Source organism: Pongo abelii, chromosome 18 (genome assembly GCF_028885655.2).
Source record: "Pongo abelii isolate AG06213 chromosome 18, NHGRI_mPonAbe1-v2.0_pri, whole genome shotgun sequence".
NCBI classification, from domain to species: domain Eukaryota; kingdom Metazoa; phylum Chordata; class Mammalia; order Primates; family Hominidae; genus Pongo; species Pongo abelii.
The window spans coordinates 32,692,402-32,718,222 of record NC_072003.2 but is presented as its reverse complement, the minus strand read 5'-3'; the positions used below and the strand labels follow the sequence as shown (position 1 = coordinate 32,718,222).

The 25,821-nt window shown below is 53.3% G+C and overlaps 2 protein-coding genes across 4 annotated transcripts in view; one reads left to right on the top strand and one right to left on the bottom strand.

The window, feature by feature from the left end:
* Window positions 1-838: 838 nt before the first annotated feature.
* Window positions 839-3,701, top strand: ZNF768 (zinc finger protein 768). Of its 2 annotated transcripts, none has more exons than XM_054534862.2 (2): window positions 839-942; window positions 1,633-3,701. In XM_054534862.2, exon 2 carries the CDS (start codon window positions 1,638-1,640, stop codon window positions 3,186-3,188), a length of 1,551 nt encoding a protein of 516 aa, XP_054390837.1. In that variant the 5' UTR covers window positions 839-942; window positions 1,633-1,637; the 3' UTR covers window positions 3,189-3,701. The 2 variants fall into 2 exon arrangements, with proteins under 2 accessions (XP_054390837.1, XP_009248917.2); XM_009250642.4 differs by lacking the exon at window positions 839-942 and adding an exon at window positions 1,038-1,358.
* An 834-nt stretch (window positions 3,702-4,535) lies between these two features.
* ITGAL (integrin subunit alpha L) overlaps window positions 4,536-25,821 on the bottom strand; it is a 49,751-nt gene continuing 28,465 nt past the window's right edge. The window contains exons 18-31 of one of the 2 annotated variants that reach the window (XM_024233966.2): window positions 23,291-23,380; window positions 22,257-22,313; window positions 22,095-22,168; window positions 20,703-20,844; window positions 17,218-17,328; window positions 16,729-16,808; window positions 16,553-16,639; window positions 13,854-13,929; window positions 10,619-10,732; window positions 10,000-10,056; window positions 9,810-9,908; window positions 8,990-9,085; window positions 7,734-7,844; window positions 4,536-6,234 (exon numbers count right to left, since the gene is read on the bottom strand). In XM_024233966.2, coding sequence (XP_024089734.1) covers window positions 6,061-6,234; window positions 7,734-7,844; window positions 8,990-9,085; window positions 9,810-9,908; window positions 10,000-10,056; window positions 10,619-10,732; window positions 13,854-13,929; window positions 16,553-16,639; window positions 16,729-16,808; window positions 17,218-17,328; window positions 20,703-20,844; window positions 22,095-22,168; window positions 22,257-22,313; window positions 23,291-23,380 — 1,368 coding nt within the window. In that variant the 3' untranslated portion in view covers window positions 4,536-6,060. The remainder of the gene's footprint in view (window positions 6,235-7,733; window positions 7,845-8,989; window positions 9,086-9,809; window positions 9,909-9,999; window positions 10,057-10,618; window positions 10,733-13,853; window positions 13,930-16,552; window positions 16,640-16,728; window positions 16,809-17,217; window positions 17,329-20,702; window positions 20,845-22,094; window positions 22,169-22,256; window positions 22,314-23,290; window positions 23,381-25,821) is intronic. The other variant, XM_054534861.1, reaches the window with a different exon arrangement.

The following is a 25,821-nucleotide window of genomic DNA, read 5'->3' as shown; positions in this document are numbered from 1 at the left end:
TCCTCAGATCTTCTGGCTTTCATAAAACATAATGGAGGTTAAGTGGGGGCGGGAAAAGTTTCGAAGGCACAGGCCCGGCTGGAGGGGAGATGCCTGGCACCTCCCTCCCACTACCTCCTGAAGGCGCTTCTGGCGGACAGGGGAGGCGGACCCGACCGGAGCATCCCCGGCCAATCAGGAAGGCGCCTGGCGTTCCCTGGCGACCATTAACGCCCTGCCGTCCGCGGGGTTGGAGGAGGCGGGGCGGCTAGAGCACTAGCCCCATCGGCCAACCGCCGGGCTTCCTGGGGCGGAGAAGCGGTGCCTCTGGGAGCCGGGGCGGGGCTGTCTCCTTGGCAACTATCCTAGCCCTCGAGGAGGGAGGAGGGGGGATCAGAGGAGCGGAGCTGGGTGGGGGCCGGAGGAACGGGAGCAGACGCGCGCAGGTGCCGAGGAGCGGAGTTCCTGGAGGGGGTCCCAGGCTCAAGGACCTCGGCGAGGCCAAGTGGAGTCCGTCCCGGTTCCCGAGGCGCTGCCGGAGCTGACCCGGAGGCCCGGGAGGGGAGGGAGCGAGACACCGCCCCCGCTGGCGCCGGGAAGCGTCGCTCTTTCTCGCTGACCTTGGTCTCGCTTGTCGCCTCGCCCTTGGCCACACGCACCGACGACGCGGGGCCCAGGAGATGGACAGACGGGCCTCTGGAGGGACGAAGACCTAGAACATAGGCACACACACTGCCCCGGTAGCCCCGCGGGCTCCGGGGCGTGCGGTCCTCGCCCACCCCGAGGCCGGGCCCCTCCAGCCCAGGGTTAATGCCAACGAGTTTCCACCTCCAGCGGCTCCTAGAGAGGCCGCGGCGCGAGCCGGCGGGGGGACCTGGCCGCGGACGGACACTTCCTGTGCGGGGGAAGGGGGCCGGGCGGCCGTTGGACAGTGCAGCCCAGCCCGGGGCCGGGGTCCAGAAGGTGGGGGCTCGGGCGGGAGCGGGGGCCAGGGGCTGCCGGGGTAGTCGCGAAGCCCCTCATCCCCGAGGCCGCGACGCGCGGGGTCCGGTGAGGGCCACGGGGAGGCCGAGACCTTGGGAGGGGGCGGGGCCGCGGGCAGGGGAGGGGCCCGGCGCGCTGGAGAGGCGCGGGGTCAAGACGTCCGGCCTCGGGGGCCCGGGCTGGGCCGCCGAGTCCCCTGGGCGGCGCTGAGCGGGCTGGCGGCGGGGGCCCGCGGCTCAGGGCAACCAAGGCCGGGTCGCAGGATCGGCCGCAATCGCCGCCGCCGCTGCACTGGGAGCCCGCGGGGATGGAGCGGGAGGCGTCGCCGTGGGGCCTCGAGCCCCAGGATGTGCAAAGTTGTGACGAAATGAGGAGCCCCGAAGGGTCCCTCAGAGGTGAGGAGGGAGCGCCTGTCCGAGGAGTGGACTTGCGCGCAGGAGAAGGGGCTGTGGCTCCAGGGAGGGAGCGAGGGCCCGGGGCTGGGACACCTGGGACTCGGAGGAGGGGCCGGCGGGGACTGGAGTGTCTTGGGTCAGCTGAGGGGGGCGTGGGAATTTCAGCACTTGTCTAGGGGCCAGCGACCCTGCATGTGAGGTGGGAGGTGTGTGGTTGCTAATGGACCAAATGACCTTCCAGGTCTCACACGGTCTGGATTCTCTCATCCTGCAGGCAACATGAGTGAGAATGAGGAAGAGGAAATTTCTCAGCAAGAAGGCACTGGGGACTATGAAGTCGAAGAGATACCATTTGGGCTTGAACCCCAGAGCCCTGGGTTTGAGCTACAAAGCCCAGAGTTTGAACCCCAAAGCCCCAGATTTGAGCCTGAAAGCCCGGGGTTTGAGTCCCGAAGCCCTGGGCTTGTGCCCCCAAGCCCTGAGTTTGCACCCAGAAGCCCTGAATCAGATTCTCAGAGCCCTGAGTTTGAAACCCAGAGCCCTAGGTATGAACCCCAAAGCCCTGGCTATGAACCTCGGAGCCCTGGGTATGAACCCCGGAGCCCCGGGTATGAACCCCGGAGCCCCGGCTATGAATCTGAGAGCTCTAGGTATGAATCCCAGAACCCTGAGCTCAAAACTCAAAGCCCAGAATTCGAAGCTCAAAGTTCTAAATTCCAGGAAGGTGCGGAGATGCTTCTGAACCCCGAGGAAAAGAGTCCCTTGAATATCTCCGTAGGAGTTCACCCCCTGGACTCCTTCACTCAGGGGTTTGGGGAGCAGCCCACAGAGGACCTGCCCATAGGGCCACCTTTTGAGATGCCCACAGGGGCCCTGCTGTCTACACCGCAGTTTGAGATGCTTCAGAATCCCCTGGGTCTCACAGGAGCCCTTCGAGGTCCAGGCCGGCGGGGTGGCCGGGCCAGGGGTGGGCAGGGCCCTCGGCCTAACATCTGCGGCATCTGCGGGAAGAGCTTCGGGCGGGGCTCCACCCTGATCCAGCACCAGCGCATCCACACCGGTGAGAAGCCCTACAAATGTGAGGTCTGCAGCAAGGCCTTCTCCCAGAGCTCTGACCTCATCAAACACCAGCGCACCCACACTGGCGAGCGGCCCTACAAATGTCCCCGTTGCGGCAAGGCCTTCGCCGACAGCTCTTACCTGCTTCGCCACCAGCGCACTCACTCTGGCCAGAAGCCCTACAAGTGCCCACATTGTGGCAAGGCCTTCGGCGACAGCTCCTACCTCCTGCGACACCAGCGCACCCACAGCCACGAGCGGCCCTACAGCTGCACCGAGTGCGGCAAGTGCTATAGCCAGAACTCGTCCCTGCGCAGCCATCAGAGGGTGCACACCGGTCAGAGGCCCTTCAGCTGTGGCATCTGCGGCAAGAGCTTCTCCCAGCGGTCGGCCCTTATCCCCCATGCCCGCAGCCACGCCCGGGAGAAGCCCTTCAAGTGCCCTGAGTGCGGCAAGCGCTTTGGCCAGAGCTCGGTGCTGGCCATCCACGCCCGCACCCACCTGCCAGGCCGCACCTACAGCTGCCCCGACTGCGGCAAGACCTTCAATCGCTCCTCCACTCTCATCCAGCACCAGCGCTCCCACACGGGCGAGCGGCCCTACAGGTGCGCCGTGTGCGGCAAGGGCTTCTGCCGCTCCTCCACGCTTCTGCAGCATCACCGGGTCCACAGCGGCGAGCGGCCTTACAAGTGCGATGACTGCGGAAAGGCCTTCTCCCAAAGCTCCGACCTCATCCGCCACCAGCGGACCCACGCGGCGGGCCGGCGCTGACCTGGGGCCCCAGCAGGGGTGGGAGGTGTGGGCAGAAGATAAGCGGCCAGGGAGCTAGAGGAACCTTTAGGGAGGATAGTGGAGAAGCCGCAGGAGAATGGAGGAGCTGAGGATGCTGGAAGAAGAGGACCAGGGTGGAGGAAGTGACGTGCCCTGGAGACTTGTGGGAAGTGGGTTGGAGGGAGGCCAGGCCGGCAGCGGGAGGCCCTGGGAGAAATGGAGAGAGGTCAGCAGAGGGCTGGCCTCAGCCCCGGCTCCTCGGTGGGTGCCTGGCTTGGCAACTGCTAGAGCAGGGAGGGGGGAGGGCAGGGGATTACCTAATTAGAGTGGGTTAGCTTAGATTTGTAGCTGCTGAAACCCTCGTTGAGTCAGGAGCGGGTAAAAGGTAGGTGGGGTGGGGAGTGGGGCCCCGGGGTGGGGCCTGGGCCTCTGCGTGCAAACCCCAGCCTCCCTCTTCTTCCTCAGGCTTTGGAGCCCCTGAGTTTGAGTTCAATAAAAACTTTATGTGGTAAACGAGACTTGTCCTTAAAATGTGTGCGTGGACAGCGCCCTGGGAAGTGGGAGACACCAGTAGTAGTCTAGGGCCTTATCCGGGAAGTGCTTTGCTGCTGCTGCTGTTAGAAAGCGGGTCTTGCTGTGTTGCAGCAGGCCACCGCGCCTGGCTGGAAGTGCTATTTGTTTCTTTTTTTTTTTTTTGAAACGGAGTCTTACTTTGTCACCCAGGCTGGAGTGAGGTAGTGTGGTCTCAACTCACCGCAACCTCTGCCTCCTGGGTTCAAGTGATTCTCCTGCATCAGCCTCCCAAGTAGCTGGGATTACAGGTGTCCGCCACCACACCCGGCTAATTTTTTTTGTATTTTTAGTAGAGACGGGGTTTTCACCATGTTGGCCAGGCTGGTCTCAAACTCCTGACCTCACGTGATCTGCCCGCCTCAGCCTCCCAGAGTGCTGGGTTTACAGGTGTGAGCCACTGCGCCTGGCCTTTTTTTTTTTTTTTAATTTTGGAGGCAGTATTTTGCTCTGTGGCCCAGGCTGGATTGCAGTGATGCGACCATCACTCACTGCAGCCTTGACCTCCTGTGCTCACATGATCCTTCTGTCTCAGCCTCATGAGTAGCTGGGACTACAGGTACATGCAACCAGGCTCAAATAAGTTTTTATATTTTAATTTTTTGTAGAGACAGGGTTTTGCTATGTTGCCCAGGTTGGTCTCAAACTCCTGGCCTCAAAGGATCCTCCTGCCTTGGGTTCCCAAAGTGCTGAGTTGTGAGCCACAGAGCCCAGCCAGAAACGTTCACTTAATTGAGTAGGGCTGCAATATTGCATCAGCACAAAAACACCACAAAATTGGACAGAATTTCACATTTATTGGATAAATACATGCAGGCACTGTGCTTGGCATTGGGGCTCCAAGTTAGCAGACGTGGTTCCCACCTTGAGCTCAGTTTTTCTGTGGGGGCCACTGCACAGGCATGATGGGTCCTGGGAGAGGGTGTGAAGCTAGGGCAGGGGCAGAGCCTGGGAAGACAGCCTCCAAGGATGGGGACGTCATGGGCCCATGCCCGCTTTTTATTTTTATTTTTTCCTTGAGATGGAGTCTCGCTCTGTTGCCCAGGCTGGAGTGCAATGGCACAATCTTGGCTCACTGCAACCTCCACCTCCCAGGTTCAAGCAATTCTCCTACTGCAGCCTCCTGAGTAGCTGGGACTACAGGTGTGTGCCACCACACCTGGATTTTGTATTTTTAGTAGAGATGGGGTTTCGCCAGGCTGGCCTCTAACTCCTGACCTCAGGTGATCCACCCTCCTTGGCCTCCCAAAGTGCTGGGATTTACAGGCGTGAACCACCGCGCCCAGCCCATCCCCTCTTTTTCTGTATCTTCCCACAGGCTCTGTCATTAATTCAATGAAATTATGTCAAGTACCTACTAGATGTCCCACGCCCTGACATATCACGAGGCATCATCCCAAGGTGAACAAGACAAGTATGGCCTTTACCCTCACAGTTCACTGAGAGATAGCTGCTAAGTACATCAATCATTAAACAGGGAAAATACATCCAGGCTGCCGGATGAAGAAACATGATGTGTGCTTTGAGGGAGTAGTGCAGGCTGGTGGAAGTGTGAAAGACGTGGGGACCCAACCAAGTCTGACATGTGAGCTGGGATCTGCTGGCCAAGGAAAGAGGGGTGGCGAGATGGAAGGTTCAGGCAGAGGGAGCCGTCTGGGTGAACGCAGGAAGACAGGAAGGAGCCTGGCCTGGGAGAAAGGCTGGTGTCACCAGAGCTTCGACATGGAGGCAGCACGGCTCTAGAAGAGGCTGGGGAAGGCCACAAGGGTCTCATTTTGCAGGGTGCTGGAAGGCATGCCAAGGAATTTGGTCTTTGGCCAAGAGCAAGGCGTGTGCCACAGTCATGTAGTGACACAGGTCACATTTGCTTTCTGCCGGCAGAAGAGACTGGACTCCAGTGCAGGGGAGTGTGCAAGGACAGGTTCTGGGGAGTGGAGGCATCTGTGGACATCCCAGGGCAGGGGTGAGGGCCAGAACATCCCTAGGTCCTGAGACTACAGTTTCTCCACATGTAGATCAGACATTCTCTTCCAAGGAAGGAAACCAAGAGAGGCTGGTGGACCGTCTGGTAATGACAAGCCCTCACTTTTGCAGCCCTCTTGGCTGGTCCCTCAGCAGGTCTTCCCTATGAGCCTGCAAAAGAGACAGGCAGGAATGAGCTCCATGTTCGAGATAGGGAAACTGAGGGCCAGGGAGGGGCAGTGACTCGCCCGAGGGCACACGGCGGAATGCAGGCAGAGGCAGAGTGGCCCTGGGCATCCTGAGTCCAGTTCTGGACACTCTGCACCTCACAGGCCTGGACTCAGTCCTTGCCACTGCCACTCTCAGAGTCCTCCTCATGGAGGGGCTTCAGGCAGCCCGGATCCCCAGCCTCTTCCCCAGATGCCAGCTGCTCAGAGTCTTCTGCAGGGATTCCATTCGGGACACCTCCGCCAGCCTCCATCTTCTCCTTCAGGTTCCGTTTGAAGAAACCAACCTGTACAAAAACAAAATTTGAATGAGCAAAGAAATTTGCCCACGAAAATGTGAGAATACTTTTTTTTTTTTTTTTTGAGATGGAGTCTCACTCTGTTGCCCAGGCTGGAGTGCAGTGGCGCGATCTCGGCTCACTGCAACCTCTGCCTCCCAGACTTAAGCAATTCTCCTGCCTCAGCCTCCTCAGTAGCTGGGATTACAGGCGTCTGCCACCACGCCTGGCTAATTTTTGTATGTTTAGTAGAGACAGGGTTTCACCATGTTGGCCAGGCTGGTCTCGAACTCCTGACCTCAAGTGATCTGCCCTCCTTGGCCTCCCAAAGTGCTGGGATTACAGGCATGAGTCCCCGAGCCCAGCGAGAATACTTTATTTTATTTTATTTATTTAATTTTATTTCTGAGATGGAGTTTTGCTCTTGCTGCCCAGGCTGGAGTGCAATGGCACCATCTTGGCTCACCGCAAGCTCCGCCTCCCAGGTTCAAGAAATTCTCCTGCCTCAGCCTCCCGAGCAGCTGGGATTACAGGCATGCGCCACCATGCCCAGCTAATTTTGTATTTTTAGTAGAGACAGGGTTTCTCCATGTTGGTCAGGCTGGTCTCAAACTCGCGACCTCAGGTGATCCGCCCGCCTTTGCCTCGCAAAGTGCTCGGATTACAGGTGGGTGCCACCGTACCCGGCCTTCATCTGTAACTTCTACTCAGCCTTCAAATCCCACCTCAAATGCCACCTCTCCTGGGAGGCCTGCCAGGCCCTCACAGCCTAAGTGAGGCTCCTGGGTTCCAGGCCCCAGGCCACACAGGCACTTTGCAGCCCTCATTCTGCTTGCTTCTGCCTGTGTCCCCTCTTAGACTGTGAGCGCCACAATGGCAGGGAGCATGTTTGTGGCATGTGCCTCTGTGTCCCGTGCCTGGGACAGTGCCCAGCAGCCAGAAGGACCTCCATATTTGGCATACTTCCTTTTCCTCTCCCAGGAGGCCTCGTCCTGGCTCTGCCAGGGATGGGCTGAATGACCGTGGAAAAGTCTCTGTTGCTGTTTGTGTGTGTGTGAGACAGGGTCTCGCTCTGTCACCCAGGCTGGAGCGCAGTGGCATCGTCATGGCTCACTGCAGCCTTGACCTCCTGAGCTCCAGGGATCCTCCCACCTCAACCTCCTGAGTAGCTGGGACTACAGTTGGGTAGCATCGCGTCCCCCTAATTTTTAAAATTTTTTTGTAGAGGCGGATGCTTTCCATGTTGCCCAGGCGGGTCTTGAACTCCCAGGCTCACGTGATCCACCTGTCTCAGCCTCGAAAGTGCTGGGATTACAGGTATGAGCTACTGCACCTGGCCCTCACTTGTTCTTTGGACCTCAATAGCCTTCTCTGTTGAAGGAGAGAGTAGGCTGAGGCCCCCTGGCTCTAATGCCCTCTGGTTTGGTATTCTCCTCCCTGGCTCCCACCAGATCCCCTTCCCCAGCCTGGCTGTCTCAGCAATGCCTGTGACCCCCGGAGGCACCCACCTTGTACAGCACTATGAAAATGAGCAGCAGCAGCAGCAGCCCCCCGATGCCGCTCAGCACGTAGAGGTAGAGCATCTGCTTCTCATACACCACGTCAACCTTCATGATGACCTGGGGGCGCAGGGGGAGGGGAGTGCTGGAAAATGCCTTTTCCACCCCTGAAAGTCCCTGTGAACCTGGTTCCATTCCCCGTCTCCTCCTATCCAGACTGCATCACCCGCCTGGAGTCTCCAGCTGCAGACCCTCTCCCTTTAACACGTCACCTATTGCAGTCGCTGCCGTGACTTGGCCAACACACACCTTAGGCAGCCCTAGGTCTTCAATGGCTTCTCTGGAATCGCACACAGCTCAGCATTCAAAGCCGTCCAGAATCCGGCTTCTGCTTACCTGTTAGATGCATCTTCCCTCCTCCCCTCTGCCTGCTAGCCACACTGAACTTCCTGCTCTTCAAACCTGCCCTGCCCATGCTCACCACAGAGACCCCTGGCCTTGCCGCTGCCTCTGCTTAGAGCGCTTTTTCTTCACTGTCTGACTCTTGGCTTGGTAACTCCTTTGCTAAGTTGCCATCAGATTGATTTCTTTTTTTTTTTTTGAGATAGGGTCTCACTCTGTTGCCCAGGCTGGAGTGCAGTGGCATAATCATAGCTCACTGCAGCCTTGAACTCCTGTGGTCAAACGATCCTCCCATCTCAGCCTCCCGAGGCACTGAGTACAGGCGTGAACCACCACGCCTGCCTCTGACAGATCCTTTTGAGATGAAGTCTCATTCTGTCACCCAGACTGGAGTGCAATGGTGGGATCTCAGCTCACTGCAACCTCTTCCTCCCAGGTTCAAGTGATTCTCTCACCTCAGCCTCCTGAACAGCTGGGATTACAGGCGCCCACCATCATGCCTGGCTAATTTTTGTATTTTTGTAGAGATGGGGTCTCACCATGTTGGCCAGGCTGGTCTTGAACTCCTGACTTCATGTGATCTGCCTACCTTGACCTCCCAAAGTGCTAGGATTACAGGTGTGAGCTACTGCGCCCGGCCTTGATTGAACTTTACTTGACACATAAGTCTACTACATCTCAGGCAACTTTGGGGTTGTGTGCCCACCAAGGAGAGAAGAAGCTTCTCCCAGGCTGATGGCTCTGGCAGTGGGGAAGTTCTGACTTGCACAGAGCCCAGGAGCTCTTCCATATCTAGGTCTGCCCCGGGGCTCCTGGGCTCCCCCTGTTGCCTGTTCCTGGGGCTTCCAAGGAGGTGGAGATACCTGGGCCAGGGAGGCGTTGCTGCCATAGAGGTGGAAATGCTTGCTGCTGTTGAAGGAGATGGAGAGGGAGCTGCAGAGGCTGAACATGGAAGAGGCCTGCGGGAGTGGGGAAAGGTGTCAGAACCCAGGAGAACGAGGACAGAACCCACTGGCTTCTGCCCCCACTGCAACACAGTGGGGAGGGGCAGAGAAGGGGTTCCAGCAGGGTGCACCCATCTCTACACAACTCTCTATTGTGGCATTCTTTTCTTTCTATTTTTTTTTTCTGAGATGGAGTCTTGCTCTGTCACCCAGGCTGGAGTGCAGTGGTGCCATCTTGGCTCACTGCAACCTCTGCCTCCCAGGTGTAAGCGATTCTCATGCCTCAGTCTCTCAAGTAGCTGGGATTACAGGCATGTGCCACCACGCCCGGCTAAAGTTTTGTATTTTTAGTACAGACAGGGTTTCACCATGTTGGCCAGGCTGGTCTAGAACTCCCGACCTCAAGTGATCCACCCACCTAAGCCTCCCGAAGTGCTAGGATTATAGGCGTGAGCCCCACCCCAGCCTCTACTGTGGCACCCTAATATGTCGCTCCCCGTTGTTGTCAGGAAAGCTTTTCTATAAAGAACACAAAGGAACTATCCATAGGCCCATGGAAACAGCATTGCAAATTTCACAGAAATCACGGTTCTCTTTCACCTGTGACTGTGTAAATGGGATTTTTCATCAAGATGGAAAAGAAAAATGGAGGCAGACTGTCTGGTGGGAGCCCACCCACAACAGCCCCAGGTATTTGGGCCCCCACAGCGGCTCCACATCTCTTAGGAGCAGGGACTACCTCGATCTCTCCCACCAGCTCCAGAGTCCCGATCACTTGGACGAGGATCTCCTGCCTGAAGACAACAGGGCAGCGGAACAGGGCTCCGGGGAGACAAGGCTGACGAGGATGAGGAAAGAGGGGTCAGGGCGGCCTCATTCCGACCCGTGTACCGCCCAGCCCCACCGTCTCTCAGCTCACACGCCCATACCTCAGCTGCATCCGGCAGCCTCTTCAGCTCCTCATAGTGGCAGGGCACAGGAGGCTCCTAGGAACAAGCGGCAGGTCTTCAGTTAGAGCCTCCCCAACCCAGATAAGACACTGGCATCCCAGCTTTCCCCTGCCCTGGCCTTGGCCCTGGGTGAGTTCAGACATCTCTGAGTCCAGCAGGATCTGAATTCGTCCATCCTTACTCCCCACACACCCAGCCTTGCCCCCTTGATTTTTTTTTCTTTGTTAGAGACAGGGTCTTGTTCTGTCGCTGAGGCTGGAGTGCAGAGGTGCGATCATAGCTCACTGCAGCCTCAAACTCCTGGGCTCAAGTGATCCTCCCGCCTCTGCCTCCTGAGTAGCTGAGACCACGGGCACGGGCCACCATGCATGCCTGGCTAATTTTAAAATTTGTTCATAGAGACTGGGGTCGTGCTGTGTTGCCCAGGCTGATCTCAAAATCCTGGCCTCAATGGATTCTCCCACTTCAGCCTCCCAAAGTGCTGGGATTTGGGAGGCAGAGCCACCACACCTGGCCAAGCCCTGCCCTCTGTACCCTCAAATGTATTCACCCTCAAGACCTGGGGAGGGCAGCCCCTCCCTCTACAGGCAGCACTTACCATCTGCACGCTCCACTGGTGTGTGATGGGCCCCTCGCTGGGAGGCTGTGGCACCCCAACCACAGCCTCCAGGGTGGGTATGTTGTGGTCGTGGATGGAAGGCTGGATCCTCACCTGGCACAGAGGACAAGGGATGCAGAGCCCTGAATGCCAGCCACCCCAGCTGCCACCCAGACCCTGTGTGCCCTTGCATGCCTCTTCCAGTCCTCACTGGCTGAGTCCCCAGGGCCCTTGTCGGTTAGGCAGTGTCCAGTGATTGGGCATGGCCAACTTCCGTCCTCAGGGCCTTGCAGTGTGGCTTCCATGCTCTTCCAGCTTTCTCCACCCAGCACGCTCTCACACACCCTGCAAGGGCCTGCTCTAGTATTATCTCTGAAGGCTTCACTGACTCCCCAAGGACAGGGCAGCTCCCCCTCCTGGGCTCCCACAGTGTGCTCTCCGTCCCCAGCAGGACGGTGAAGGATCTGCTTGGATGTCTGCATCTCCACTAGACCATGAACTCCCTGAGGACAGGAGCCATTCTTACTCCACCTCCAATCCCCTACTGCTTGATGCAGTGCCTAGTGTGGTGGCTCACACCTGGAATCCCAGCACTTTGGGAGGCTGAGGTGGGCGGATCACTTGAGGTCAGGAGTTTGAGACCAGCCTGACCAAGATGGTGAAACCCCGTCTCTACTAAAAATACAAAAATTAGCCAGGCATGGTAGCGCAATCCTATAGTGCTGGGTACTCCAGAGGCTGAGGCAGGAGAATTACTTAAACCCAGGAGGCGAAGGTTGCAGTGAGCCGAGATCATGCCACTGCACTCCAACCTGGGCGACAGAGTGAGACTCCGTCTCGGAAAAAAAAAAAAAATTCTGAGCACCTTTTATTAAAAAAAGAGCTACCTGTGTTAAGGCTGGGAGACTCAGATATGTGTAAGAAAGTGACACAGAAGTGGCACTAACAATGTCTCAGGAAGCAGGGAAATGTATCAAATTAGAAGGATTCTATCATTTATTCATTCAACAAACATTTGTGGACGCTTGAAATACCAGTTAAATTAAAAAGGCCAAATGTCAGGGGCAGTATTTGAATTTGACTGTGAAAGATGGACAGGATTTTTTTTTTTTTTAGACAGAATATCACTCTGTTACCCAGGTTGGAGTGCGGTGGCACGATCACAGCTCACTGCAACCTCCACCTCCCAGGTTCAAGCGATTCTCCTGCCTCAGCCTCCCCAGTAGGTGGGACTACACGCACACACCACCACACCTAGTTAATTTTTGTATTTTTAGTAGAGACGGGGTTTCATCATGTTGGCCAGGCTGGTCTTGAACTCCTGACCTCAGGTGATCCGCCCACCTGGGCCTCCCAAAGTGGTGGGGTTACAAGTGTGAACCACCGCACCCGACCAGATGGACAGGATTTTAACAGATGAAGGTGGGAGAGGGCATCCAGGAAGAGACATGCAGGGAGCCAGGATGGCGCCAGGTGAGAGGGATGTGGCTGGAAGGAGGGTGCCTGGGAAGGAGAACAGGAGCTGAGGCTGGAAAGGAAGCCCAAGATCACACTATGGGGCCTGGAAGGCTTGAGAGTGAGGAGTTGGAGCAGCATCAGGGAGGCAGTGGGAAGTCACAGAAGGTGGCAGAGGAAGAGAGTGGCTCCAGGGAGGTCCATCCCCTGCAGGCATGAGTTGGAAAGAGGCTGGGAGAGGCGGGTCATGGCCCATGTTAGGAGCCTCTCTCAATGGTCCAGTTGCAAGAAGGTGAGGAACTGGGTCTGGGCAGTAGCAGAAAAAGGACACAGACAACCAGACTCCGGGAGGCAGTGGGACAAGGCAGGAGGAAGGAGAAATTCACCCAGACATTTAAGTTTTCCTTGAGGAAGAGATGATGCTTTCAAAAGATTTCACGCAAGCCAGAGGAGATGCTGGTTGGGGAAGACAGCAAATTTGGTTTAGAATATGTTGAGACCAGGCCGGGCACAGTGGCTCACGCCTGTAATCCCAGCACTTTGGGAGGCCGAGGTGGGCAGATCACCTGAGGTCAGGAGTTTGAGACCAGCCTGGCCAACATGGTGAAACCCTGCCTCTACTAAAAACACAAACATTAGCCGGGCGTGGTGGTGGGCGCCTGTAATCCCAGCTACTCAGAAGGCTGAGGCAGGAGAATCGCTTGAATCCAGGAGGCGGAGGTTGCAGTGAGCTGAGATTACGCCACTGCACTCCAACCTGGGTGACAGAGCAAGACTCTACCTCAAAAAAAAAAAAGAAAAAGAAAAAGAAAAGGTAAAAATAAAGCACCAGGCACAGAACCTGGGTTTGGTGACTGGGGCAGGATGCCAGCACCCAGCTAAATACCTAAAATACCTAACTTAGAATAGGCCAGGTGCGGTGGCTCATGCCTGTAGTCCCAGTACTTTGGGAGGCCGAGGTGGGTGGATCACTTGAAGTCAGGAGTTCCAGACCAGCCTGGCCTACAGAGCGAAACTCCATCTCTACAAAAAATACAAAAATTAGCTGGGCACAGGGCCGGGTGTGGTGGCTCACGCCTGTAATCCCAGCACTTTGGGATGCCGAGGGGGGAAGATCACGAGGTCAGGAGTTCAAGACCAGCCTGGCCAACATGGTGAAACCCCATCTCTACTAAAAATACAAAAATTAGCCGGGCATGGTGGCATGTGCCTGTAATCCCAGCTACTTGGGAGGCTGAGGCAGGAGAATTGCTTGAACTCAGGAGGCGGAGGTTGCAGTGAGCTGAGACCGTGCCACTGCACTCCAGCCTGGGCGACAGAGTGGGACTCTATCTCAAAAAAAAAAAAAAAAAATTAGCTGGGCATGGTGGTGGATGCCTGTAATCTCAGCTACTTGGGAGGCTGAGACAGGAGAATTGCTTGAACTTGGGAGGCAGAGTTTGCAGTGAGCCAAGATTGCACCACTGCACTCAAGCCTGGGTAACAGAGCAAAGAATGGTAGCTCATTCAATGTCATTATGAAAAAATAGGTTCTCTCTCAGCATCCTCCTTGCTCTCAAGTCCTGTGATTCTTGAAATAATGTATCCAGTGGCAGAAAGGAGTTAGCATATGCTGCTGCTGGAAGCCTGTAAGTGGAAGCTGTGACGCTCTAGAGAAAGGATTATTGAACAGTTGGATGGCTAGGATGAGGACTGTGCCTACTTGGTACCTGCATCCTCAGTCCCCAGGATAAGGAATGAATGTGTGACCTATAAGGACCTTCCACATTGGGGTTCATACCTGGTAGATGTGCTTGACTTGGTGGATCTTGGGGCCTTTGGGGGTGAAACTGACATAGAGTGTGGAGTTTTCCTGGCTGCAGAGAGAGAAGGGCAGCGATGGAAGAACGAAGTGACAGCAACTCGGCCTCCAGGAAGCTTCTCAGCTCCCAGCCACTGCGTTAGGAACTGCACAGATACCATCTCATTCAATCCCTACCACAACCTGCTCTTTTCCAGAACTAAGGCTCCTGGACACGGCCAGCCTCTTGTCCAAAGCCCCACAGTGGAGAGACAGGACTGGAGCCCAGGGAGGCATGTCCAGTGGAGGCTATGTCCTCCCCACTGGGTGCCACCTCACCAGTGTCTCCACTGTCCTCTGGGCCCTGCTCATCTAGATAATCGTATCTGCTGCTGATGCCCCTCACACCCATCCTTCCAACATACACTGCTGGGTGACCTTCCCAACATCACTCTCTAGTCCTGCCACTCACCTGCTCAGCATTGGCCAACGGCCCCCTACTGCGAGGGAGGGTCAGGTCCAAAGCCTCCCATGTCCAGGCTGTCTCCCCACTGCTCCCCTGCACACACCTGCCCTTGACTAATCCTGCCCAATCCCTGTCCCCCAGGTCTGCCCCACTGCTTCCTCCCTCCTTGCCTTTGTCTGGGCCATGGTCTCTGATGAGGACACCTAGGTTCCTTTTTAGCTCTTCCCCTAATGGCCTCATCCTCCAGACCCCAGTCCAAGCTGCACTTTCTCCATGAACCCTTCCATTTCTCCCCCAACCCACACTCATCTTTCCTGGCTCTAATTTCATGTCAGTATCATACTGTGTGGCATTAATGTTCAAAAGCACTGGAGGCCAGGCGCGGTGGCTCACACCTGTAATCTCAGCACTTTGAGAGGCTGAGGCAGGCAGATCACCTGAGATCAGGAGTTTGAGACCAGCCTGGCCAACATGGTGAAACCCCGTCTCTACTAAAAATACAAAAATTAGCTGGGCATGGTGGCAGGCATGTAGTCCCAGCTACTTGGGAGGCTGAGGCAGGAGAATTGCTTGAACCCAGGAGGAGGAGGTTGCAGTGAGCCGAGATTGTGCAACTGCACTCCAGCCTGGGCAACAGAGTGAGACTCTGTCTCTTAAAAAATAAAAAAAATTTAAAAAGCACTACAGACATGAGCTCAGACACTGTCCCCATCCTTCTCTGTCCTTTTGTAACCGAGCCAACTGGAAAAAGCCACTCGACTTTGAGTTTCCTTTTTTTTTTTCCAGACAGGGTCTCACTCTGTCACTCAGGCTGGAGTACAGTAGCGTGATCTCGGCTCACTGCAACCTCCTCCACCCGGGTTCAAGCAATTCTCCTGCCTCAGCCTCCTGAGTAGCTGGGATTATAGGTGCCTGCTACAATGCCGAGCTAATTTTTGTATTTTTAGTAGAGACAAGGTTTCACCATGTTGGCCAGGCTGGTCTTGAACTACTGACCTCAAGTGATCCACCCACCTTGGCCTCCCAAAGTACTAGGATTACAGGTGTGAGCCACCGCACCTGGCCAAGTTTCCTTTTCTATAAGCGAGAAGACCTGTAACAGGTTTTTTTTAAATAGCAAAAAACTGACATAACTCCCTCCATTTTTGTTGAAGAGGCCTTTACCCATTCCTGCCCATAGGCTAGGATAATTTTAGAGCACTGAGATAACATGCAAAAACAGCAATCATGTAGTTTTTAAAACTAAGTCTGGCATTAAAGGGGACGTATGTAAACAACTAAGTATGTTTTGTTATAGATTTATAGAAGCACTGTGACCTGACCAAGGACCAAGAAGTTCCCAACCTCCTTGTATCCTCTCTGGTGCCCGGATGTCTGTGCTAAGTTACCTCTTGATCTCAACCCCTTTCTCTTCCCCCTACCCTTAACATTAAAGATGGTCCTTTAGAACACTAGTTCACTATCTTCTCAATTGCCTGGCTTTCCAGATAAACCTGCCTTTCCTCCCACCAACTCTTGCCTCTTAAGTCTGGCTTTCAAGTAACAAGCAGCCAGACCAGAGTTCAGTTACAAACCCAACTAGCGATCCCCATGGTTCCTTCCTGCTACTGCGTTCTGAGAGTCACTGACTCTGTGTGTGCATGAGTTTGGGCTCTCCCACTTGACTGTAAGCTCCCTGAGGGCAAGGGGTATTGTGATAACTTTTCTCCTATCTCTCCTGGCATTATCGGCCCCCAGGAGGGGAGAGAATCTAGGGTGACTGAAACAGTCAGAAGCTTGGCTGGGCCTTTGGAGTCAGACAGGCTGAAGCTCAGACCCTGGCTTTAGTACTTCCAGCTATTGGACCTTGGGTAAGTGCTGGCCCTCTCTGAGCCTCAGCTTGTTCATTGGTAAAATGGAGAGTGGCACAGCTGCCTCACAGAGGTGCTGAGGGCTCCAGGCAATGTCAGCAACTGCGCAGTGCAGCTGGCCCTCAGTCTGATATAAAATCAGTGTTCAGTGAGCTTTTTCTTCCATCAGTAAATGCTGATCCTTCCCTGAGCTCTTCCAGGGCCCTCACATTTTGGAATGTTGAAAACTTTTGGGGTTGTGGCTGGAATCAGTTCTAATTACCCCAGGGGGCTCTAAGAAAGGAAGGAGGTTCAGAAGGAGAGCCCCAGGGGCAAAGTCGGGGCCCTGGGTTGGGAGGCTGCGCTGGGAGGAGAGGGTTGGCTGTCTGCTGGGAAGAACTTACTCCTGGATGAGGACGTTGATGGGGTACAGGATGGGGATGATGGTAGTGGCCGAGTTGTCCTCCAGGAGGCCTGAGTCCTCATTGTTACTGCATTGGGGCAAGGAAGAGGCCAGTGTTAGGAGAAGGGCTTGGCCAGGTCTGAGACCATGGCAGGGATGTGGGCGGGGCCTGCTCACCAGGTCACATTGGCTTGCAACTCAACTGAGTCCCCCCAGGAGCTGTTTACCAGCGTATTAAACATCATCTGCAGAGCAACCTGGCAGGAAAGGAGAGGGCAATGGAAATGGAAGGGGCATGAGGAGCAGCCTCACGGCCCCCACATCCAATCACCATCATCTCAGGGACCCCTTATCAAGTGCTCACTGCACTCCAAGCACTGAGCTAGGATTCTACCCATTGCAAAGATGAGGCAACCAAGGCTCCAGATGGTTAAGTCATGTCTATAAGGTCACAAAATGAATAACCCAATCCCAGCTTTGCCTGATTCCAAAGTCCAGGCTCTCAAACACGACACAAAACAGATTCACATACATTTCTTTTAGGTAGGGGCAAGGTACACCCTTCTCGAAAATCACCTGCTCCCTCCTCCGGAGCCAAGAGCTCCCTGCCCTCCACCAGCTCAGGGCCCCTAGGCTGCTTGGTCCCTGGAGACTTGAAGCACTCACCGAGTGGCCTGCTTTGAAGATGGGAGAGCTCACATTGCAAGATAATGCCCTGGACAGAAGCTTGGACTCTTCAGGAAGCTCCTCACAGCTCACAGGTATCTGGCTATGGGGCTGGGAGTGAAAGGAGGAAACAAGTTTGTTAATGAGCAAGGCCAAGTTTCCCCCACAGGCTACCAGCCCTCCTGGCCTACCTCCCCCAGGGGTTCTGTCCCTGTCATGGAACCTTCTCAGCGGGAAAGGGCCCAAGAATCAGGGCTGCAGACAGAGGCTTAATACAAAATAGTCACTGGAAGGCCGGGTAAGGTAGCTCACACCTGAAATCCCAGCACTCTGGGAGGCTGAGGTGGGAGGATTACTTAAGGCCAGGAGTTTGAGATCAGTCTGGGCAACAGTGAGACCTCATCTCTACCAAAAAAAAAATTTTTTTTTTTTAAATATAGGATCTTACTCTGTTGCCCAGGCTAGAGTGCAATGGTGTGATCTTGGCTCACTGCAACCTCTGACTCCCAGGCTCAAGCAATTCTCCTGCCTCAGCCTCCCGAGTAGCTGGGACTACAGGGATGTGCCACCATGTCCAGCTAATTTTTGTATTTTTAGTAGAGATGGAGTCTGTGTATGTCACTCAGGCTGCTCTTGAACTCCTGGGCTCAAGAGATCTGCCTGCCTCGGCCTACCAATGTGCTGGGATTACAAGTGTAAGCCTCTGTACCTGGCCTACAAAAAATTTTTAAAAATGAGCTGAGTATAGTGGGGCGTGCCTGTCGTCCCAGCTATTAGGCAGGAGAATCACTTGAGCCCAGGAGTTTGAGGCTGCAGTGGGTCCTGCTTACACCGCTACACTTTAGCCTGGGCAACAGAGTGAGACCTTATCTCAAAAATAAAAGTTGGGTGTAGTGGGGTAATTGCAACACTATTTATAATACTGAAAAACTGGAAGTGCTCAAACAGGTCAAATAGATAACAATGGCTCAGTAAACTGTGGTACAATCAAAGAAGAGACTATTGTAAAGTTTTTAAAATGCCACTACCTCTATACATTCAGTAACCATTTAAAAAATGAGCCTGATCCTGAGCTAAGCATTATTAAACCATTCATCTTCATCCCAATTTTGTAAAGAACAGATTTCAGTCTCAGACTGGGAAGGAAACAGATAAGGAAATAGAGGTTCAGGGAGGCTAAGGGACTTTCCCAAGGTGTCATAACTGGGTAGCAGTAGGGATCTGTAAGAACTTGAACACAGAACTGTTTGACTCCAGTTATTTTCTCTCTCTCTTTTTTTTTTTTTTTTTTTTTTTTTTTTTTTTTTTTTGAGATGGAGTCTTGCTGTTGTCACCCAGGCTAGAGTGCAGTAGAGTGATCTTGATCTTGGTTCACTGAACCTCCACCTCCTGGGTTCAAGTGATTCTCCTGCCTCAGCCTCCCAAGCAGCTGGGATTACAGGCACATGCTACCACACCCAGCTAATTTTTGTATTTTTAGTAGAGATGGGGTTTCACCATGTTGCCCCATCTGGTTGTCTGGTTTTGAACTCATGACCTCAGATGATCTGCCCACCTCAGCCTCCCAAAGTACTGGGATTACAGGCGTGAGCCACCACACCCAGCCCAGTTTTTTTTTTGTTGTTTTTTGTTTTTTTCCTGAGACAAGGTCTCGCTCTGTCGCCCAAGCTGGAGGGCAATGTTGTAATCATAGCTCACTGCAGCCTCAAACTCCTGGACTCCAGTGATCCACCCACCTCAGCCTCCTGAGTAGCAGGACTACAGGCACACCCCACCACATCGCGCTAATTATTTAATTTTGTGTAGAGACAGAGTCTTGCTCTGTTGCCCAGGCTAGAGTGCATTGGCATGATCATAGCTCACAGCGGCCTCAAACTCTTGGGCTTAAGCACTTCACCTCAGTCCCCGAGGTAGCTGGAATTGCAGGTGCGCACCACCACATCCAGCAAAGAAGCATTTAATATTGCTGTATAAGAATAATTCGGTTGGGTGCAGTGGCTCACGCCTGAAATCCCTGCACTTTGGGAGGCCGAGGTGGGCAGATCACCTGAGGTCAGGAGTTCAAGACCAGCCTGGCCAACATGGTGAAACCCCATCTCTACTAAAACTATAAAAATTAGCTGGGCATGGTGGCAGGCGCCTGTAATCCCAGCTACTCGGGAGGCTGAGGCAGGAGAATCACTTGAACATGGGAGGCAGAGGTTGCAGTGAGCTGAGATTGCGCCTTTGCACTTTAGCCTGGGGGACAAAAGCAAGACTTAATCTCAAAAAAAACAAATAGGCCGGGCGCGGTGGCTCACGCCTGTAATCCCAGCACTTTGGGAGGCCGAGGCAGGTGGATCACGAGGTCAGGAGATCGAGACCATCCTGGCTAACACAGTGAAACCCCGTCTCTACTAAAAATACAAAAAATGAGCCGGGTGCGGTGGTGGGCGCTTGTAGTCTCAGCCACTCGGGAGGCTGAGGTAGGAGAATGGCGTGAACCTGGGAGGTGGAGTTTGCAGTGAGCTGAGATCATGCCACTGCACTCCAGCCTGGGCGACAGAGCGAGACTCCATCTCAGAAAAATAAATAAATAAATTTTTTTAAAAATTAAAAAAAAAAAGAATAATTCAAGTGTTAATCGACAGATAAATAGGTAAAATATGGTCTATGCATAAAATGGAATATTATTCAACCTTAAAAAGGAAGGAAATTTGGCCGGGCATGCTGGTTCACACCTGTAATCCTAGCACTTTGGGAGGCTGAGGTAGGCAGATTGCTTGAGCTCAGGAGTTTGACATTAGCCTGGGGAACATAGTGAGACCCTCTCTCTATTTAATTTTTTTTTTTTTTTTTTTTTTGAGATGGAGTCTTGCTCTATCACCCAGGCTGGAGTGCAGTGGCACAATCTTGGCTCACAGTAGCCTCTGCCTTACAGATTCAAACGATTCTCCTGCCTCAGCCTCCTTAGTAGCTGGGATTACAGGCACACACCACCACACCTGGCTAATTTTTGTTTTTTTTGTTTTTTTTTTTTTTGAGACGGAGTCTCGCTGTCGCCCAGGTTGGAGTGCAGTGGCATGATCTCGGCTCACTGCAGGCTCCGCCCCCCAGGGTTCACGCCATTCTCCTGCCTCAGCCTCCCGAGTAGCTGGGACTACAGGCGCCCGCCACCTCGCCCGGCTAATTTTTTGTATTTTTAGTAGAGATGGGGTTTCACTGTGTTAGCCAGGATGGTCTCGATCTCCTGACCTCATGATCCGCCCGCCTCGGCCTCCCAAAGTGCTGGGATTACAGGCGTGAGCCACCGCACCCAGCCTGAGAGGGTAAACCTTGTACCTCAGATCATACAGCTCGAGGCTGGGAACCCAGATATGACCCTAAGACCCCTGTCCACCCGCGGCTGCCCATGTGTTCAGGCTGTCCTGGCTGCCTGGGTCTCAAAGAAGGGGGCAGTGTCTGCGGAAGGGATGCCCGCAGGCAGGCGCTGTCCTCTCACCCACCTTCAGCATCTCCACCTTGCGGAAGGAGAGTCCCCGGGGGAAGTGCAGGTGCAGCTGCACCCAGTAAGCATCTTCTTCCAAGTTACTCAGGCTCAGCTCCACAGAGAGGCTGGCAAAAGCAGTTAGACGCAGGGCTCTGGATCTGTGGGGGATGATCAGGGAAAGATGGAGGAGGGAAGATCAGGGTGGGGAATATCAGAACTGAGAGATCTGGTGGGCCAGAAAGAAGTAAATCAAAACCAATCATCTTTTATGCTCAGTATTTTTTTTTTTTTTTTTTTTTTGAGACGGAGTCTCACTCTGTTTCCCAGGCTGGAGTGCAGTGGCACGATCTCCGCTCACTGCAAGCTCTGCCTCCCGGGTTCACGCCATTCTCCTGCCTTAGCATCCCGAGTAGCTGGGACTACAGGCGCTCACCACCATGCCCGGCTAATTTTTTTTTTTTTTTTTGTATTTTTAGTACAGACGGGGTTTCACTGTGTTAGCCAGGATGGTCTCAATCTCCTGACCTCGTGATCCGCCCGCCTCGGCCTCCCCAAAGTGCTGGGATTACAGGCCACCGCCCCCGGCTTTTTTTTTTTTTTTTTTTTTTTTGAGACAGAATCTCACTCTGTAGCCCAGGCTGGAGTGCAATGGCACAGTCTCGGCTTACTGCAACCTCCACCTCCAGAGTTCAAGCAATTCTCCTGCCTCAGCCTCCCAAGTAGCTGGGATTACAGGCATGCGCCACCATGCCTGACTAAGTTTTGTATTTTCTGTAGAGATGGGGTTTCACCATGTTGGCCAGGCTGGTCTCAAACTCCTGACCTCAGGTGATTTACCCGCCTTGGCCTCCCAAAGTGCTGGGATTATAGGCGTGAGCCGCCGCGCCGGGCCATGCTCAGACTTTCAGTTTTACAATTCTTGCAATCTCATTTACTGCTGACTGACAGGAGTTCCATGAGGGATTTGCTTTTTATTTTATTTGCTTTTTATTTTTTAGAGATAGGGTCTTGCTCTGTCACCCAGGCTGGAGTGCAGTGGTGCTTACTGCAGCGTCAAACTCCTAGGCTCAAGCGATCCTCTGCCTCAATCTCCCAAGTAGCTGGGAATACAGGCATGAGCCACCATGCCCAGCTAATTTTTAAATTTTTTTTTAGTGACAGGGTCTTGCTATGTTTCCCAGGCTGGTCTTGAACTCTTGGCCTTAACTTATCTTCCCCCTTTGGTTGGCCTCCTGAAGTGCTGGGATTACAGGCATGAGCCCCTGAGTTCAGCCTCGAATTTCTCAGAAAAGGAAACTAAGGCCCAACAGAGGGAAGTGGTGTCTCCAAATGACATATCTGGTGAATGGAGTGGGGGGATCTTAAAACAGAGTGGATGGGAGGCTGGAGGGTGGGAGGCCTTACTGACCTTGCAGGAGAGAAGGACACTCTCAGGTTTGCCTCACACTTCTTGTCCTCCCCACAGTTCTTCTCAAAAGGGATCTGAAACACCAAGAAGAAAGGAGTAAGAGGCTCAGATCAGGAGGGACTTGGCCCCAGGCCTCTCTGCCTGCCCCTTCTCCCCTCTTACCTCCCAGGTTTCCGAGTGCAGGGAGGGTCTCAGGATGGGTGGTATGTCCTTGCCCTGCTGAGCGAGGGGTAGTGGGTAGGATGGAGAGAGGAGAGATTAGCTGAGGCAGCAGACCTCATGAAGGAGAGCTGGAGGGGCAGGGGCTTAGCTCAACTGGGCTGGCTGTGGTTGGCCCTGTCCAGGAGCCAGCTGCCTTTCCAGGGCTGCCCCACTCTGCTGCCTCAGCCTACTGCCATTCGTGCAGTCTTACTCTGCTGGCAGCTCTTTTTTTTTTTTTTTTTAAGACTGTCTTACTCTGTTGCCCAGGCTGGAGTGCAGTGGCACAATCTCTGCTCACTGCAACCTCTGCTTCCTGGCTTCAAGCGATTCTTATGCCTCAGCCTCCTGAGTAGCTGGGATTACAGGCATCTACCACCATGCCTGGCTAATTTTTTAAAAATATTTTTAGTAGAGATGGGTTTTCGCCATGTTGGCACGCTGGTCTCGAACTCCTGGTCTCAAGCAATCCACCCCACTCAGCCTTCCAAAGTGCTGGGATTACAGGTGTGAGCCACCACACCTGGCCAGCTCTTTTTTTTTTTTTTCTTCTTTAGAGAAGATCTCGCATTGTTGCCTAGGCTGGAGTGCAGTGGTGCAATCATAGCTCAAGAGCTCACTGCAGCCTCAACCCTCTAGGCTCAAGTGATCCTCCCTGCTCAGCCTCCCAAGTAGCTGGGACTACAGGGGCACACCATCACACCGATTAATTTTTTATGTTTTGTAGAAAGGGAGTCCCACTATGTTGCCCAGGCTGGTCTCAAACTCCTGGCCTCAAGTGCACCATCACACCCGACTAATCTTTGTATTTTTAGTAGAGATGGGGTTTCACCATGTTGGCCAGGCTGGTCTCGAACCCCTGACCTCAAGTTATTCACCCACTTCAGCCTCCCAAAGTCCTGGGATTACAGGAGTGAGCTGCCCGGCCATGGGTGGCTCTTCTTGCCAAATGGATTTCTCTGATAAACTCCCCACCATCCCTAGCCATCTCTTCTTACCGCCCTTTGTTCCCTCGGTGTTCCTTCCTCCTCCCAAAGAGAGAAATTCAGGGAAACATTGATGGGGGAGATGAGGTCTTGAACACATACCTGAGGGTGATAAGAATACAGCCTATGTCATGAATCTAACCTTTACCGCACTTCCGATTAGATGTATATCTTGTCAGCATTTTACAAGTGATGAAATTCTGGTAGTTCTTTATCTAAGACCCTACCAGTATTGAAAATCCATTGACTACATAGCAGGTGTGTATAGCACACCCAGGGGGCTTCTCAGCACAGTTATCATCCCTGAGCCCCAGTTCCCCAGCAGACATCACTAATCAATCCCAGCACTTTTTCCCCACTGTGTCCTAACTGAAGGCCCTGAATTTTGACCTAGGCAGCCATTATCAAAGTTTGCATAAGAAAATTTCAGAATAACTAGAATATCCTAGTTCTAGAATTTTGTTCCTTGAGAATAGGGCTGGGCCTTAGTCATTTGTTATTACCAGTGCCTGACACTGGCATTTTGTAGGTACTCAAATTATTTTTCACCTGAAGGTTCTACTAACCCTAAGAGGTAGATATTATTACCCCAACATTTAAAATAAGGAAAATGAGCTCTCCCTTCCTTCCTTTTCTTATTTCTCTTTTCCTTCCTTCCCTCCTTCTTTCTTTCTTCTTTTCTTTTTTCTTTCTTCTTTTCCCTCCCACCCTCCCCCCCTTCCTCCCTCCCTCCCTCCCTGCCTCCCTCCCTCCCTTCCTTCCTTCCTCCCTTGTCCTTCTTTCCTTCCCTCCTTTCTTTCTCTTTCTCTTTCATCCTCCCTCCCTCCGCCCCCTCTAGAAAAGAAAAAAAAAGAAAATGAAAACTAAAAATGTGGCACAATTGTCCTAAGAACTTGGAGTGACAGTCAAGATTTGAACCCAAATCTGTCCAAATCCAAAGTCCAGGATCTTTCCACCATGTCACACTGCTTCCTTTTCTGGCAAATTTATGTTTAAAATATCTAAATCTTGCAAGAGGTGGAATGGGAGTAGGCAGAGGGGCACTGAGTAGAGGTTTGAATGAAATAGAGGTTGAGTTGATAATTGTTGAAACTGGGTGATGAGGACCTGGGGACTCATTAAACTATTTTTTTCTAGTTTTGTATGATTCACATTCCCATAATAAAAAGTTTAAAACAGGCTGGTCGCAGTGGCTTACACCTGTAATCCTAGCACTTTGGGAGGCCGAGGTGGGTGGATCACCTGAGATCAGGAGTTTGAGACCAGCCTGGCCAACATGGTGAAACCCTGTCTCTATTAAAAATACAAAAATTAGCCGGGCATGGTGGTGCGCGCCTGTAATCCCAGCTACTTGGTAGGATGCGGTAGGAGAATTACTTGAACCCAGGAGGCAGAAGCTGCAGTGAGCCCAGATCATAACAATGCATTCTAGCCTGGGCAACACAGTGAGACTCCATCTCAAAAAAAAAAAAAAGTTTAAAACAAACTTCAAATTCTTAGGTCCCAATCCTATACTGTCTTATATGAATTTTTTTTTTTTTGAGACGGAGTTTCACTGTCGTTGCCCAGGCTGGAATGCAATGGCACGATCTCAGCTCACTGCAACCTCCGCCTCCTGGGTTCAAATGATTCTCCTGCCTCAGCCTCCTAAGTAGCTGGGATTACAGGCGCCTGCCACCACACCTGGCTAATTTTTTGCATTTTTAGTAGAGATGGGTTTTCACCATGTTGACCAGGCTGGTCTTGAACTCCTGACCTCAAGTGATCCGCCCACCTCAGTCTCCCAAAGTGCTGGGATTACTGGCATGAGCCACCACGCCTGGCTTTTTACGAAATATTTAAGAGAACATAACAATTTGATATTGATCCCTTTTTTTTTTTTGAGACAGAGTCTCGCTCTGTCGCCCAGGCTGGAGTGCAGTGGCGCGATCTCGGCTCACTGCAAGCTCCACCTCCCAGGTTCACGCCATTCTCCTGCCTCAGCCTCCCAAGTAGCTGGGACTACAGGCGCCCGCCACCACGCCCAGCTAATTTTTTGTATTTTTAGTAGAGACGGGGTTTCACCGTGTTAGCCAGGATGGTCTCAAATCTCCTCACCTCGTGATCCGCCCACCTCGGCCTCCCAAAGTGCTGGGATTAGAGGCGTGAGCCACCTCACCCAGCCATATTAATCCCATTTTTATACAGGATTGCTTATAAGCAACTGAATCTGGGTATTTCAACAGTTGTTTAAACTTTATTTTTTTGGAGACAGAGTCTCATTCTGTTGCCCAGGCTGGAATGCAGTGGCACAATCACAGCTCACTGCAACCTCCATCTCCTGGGTTCAAGCAATCCTCCTGCTTCAGCCTCCCAGGTAGCTGGGACTACAGGTGCACTCCACCAAGCCCGGCTAATTTTTTTGTATTTTTTTTAGAGAAGGGGTCTCGCTATGTTGCCCAGGCTGGTGTTGAACTCCTAAGCTCAAGCGATCCACCTACCTCAGCCTCTCAAACTGCTGGCATGAGCCACCGTGCCTGGCCTGTTTAACCTTTTTTAAAAAC

Coding starts and splice junctions, on each gene's coding strand:
- ZNF768 (XM_009250642.4), top strand. CDS start 1,271: ATGGAGCGGGAGGCGTCGCCGTGGGGCCTCGAGCCCCAGGATGTGCAA. Junction 1,359..1,632: donor CCCCGAAGGGTCCCTCAGAG/GTGAGGAGGGAG, acceptor CTCATCCTGCAG/GCAACATGAGTGAGAATGAG.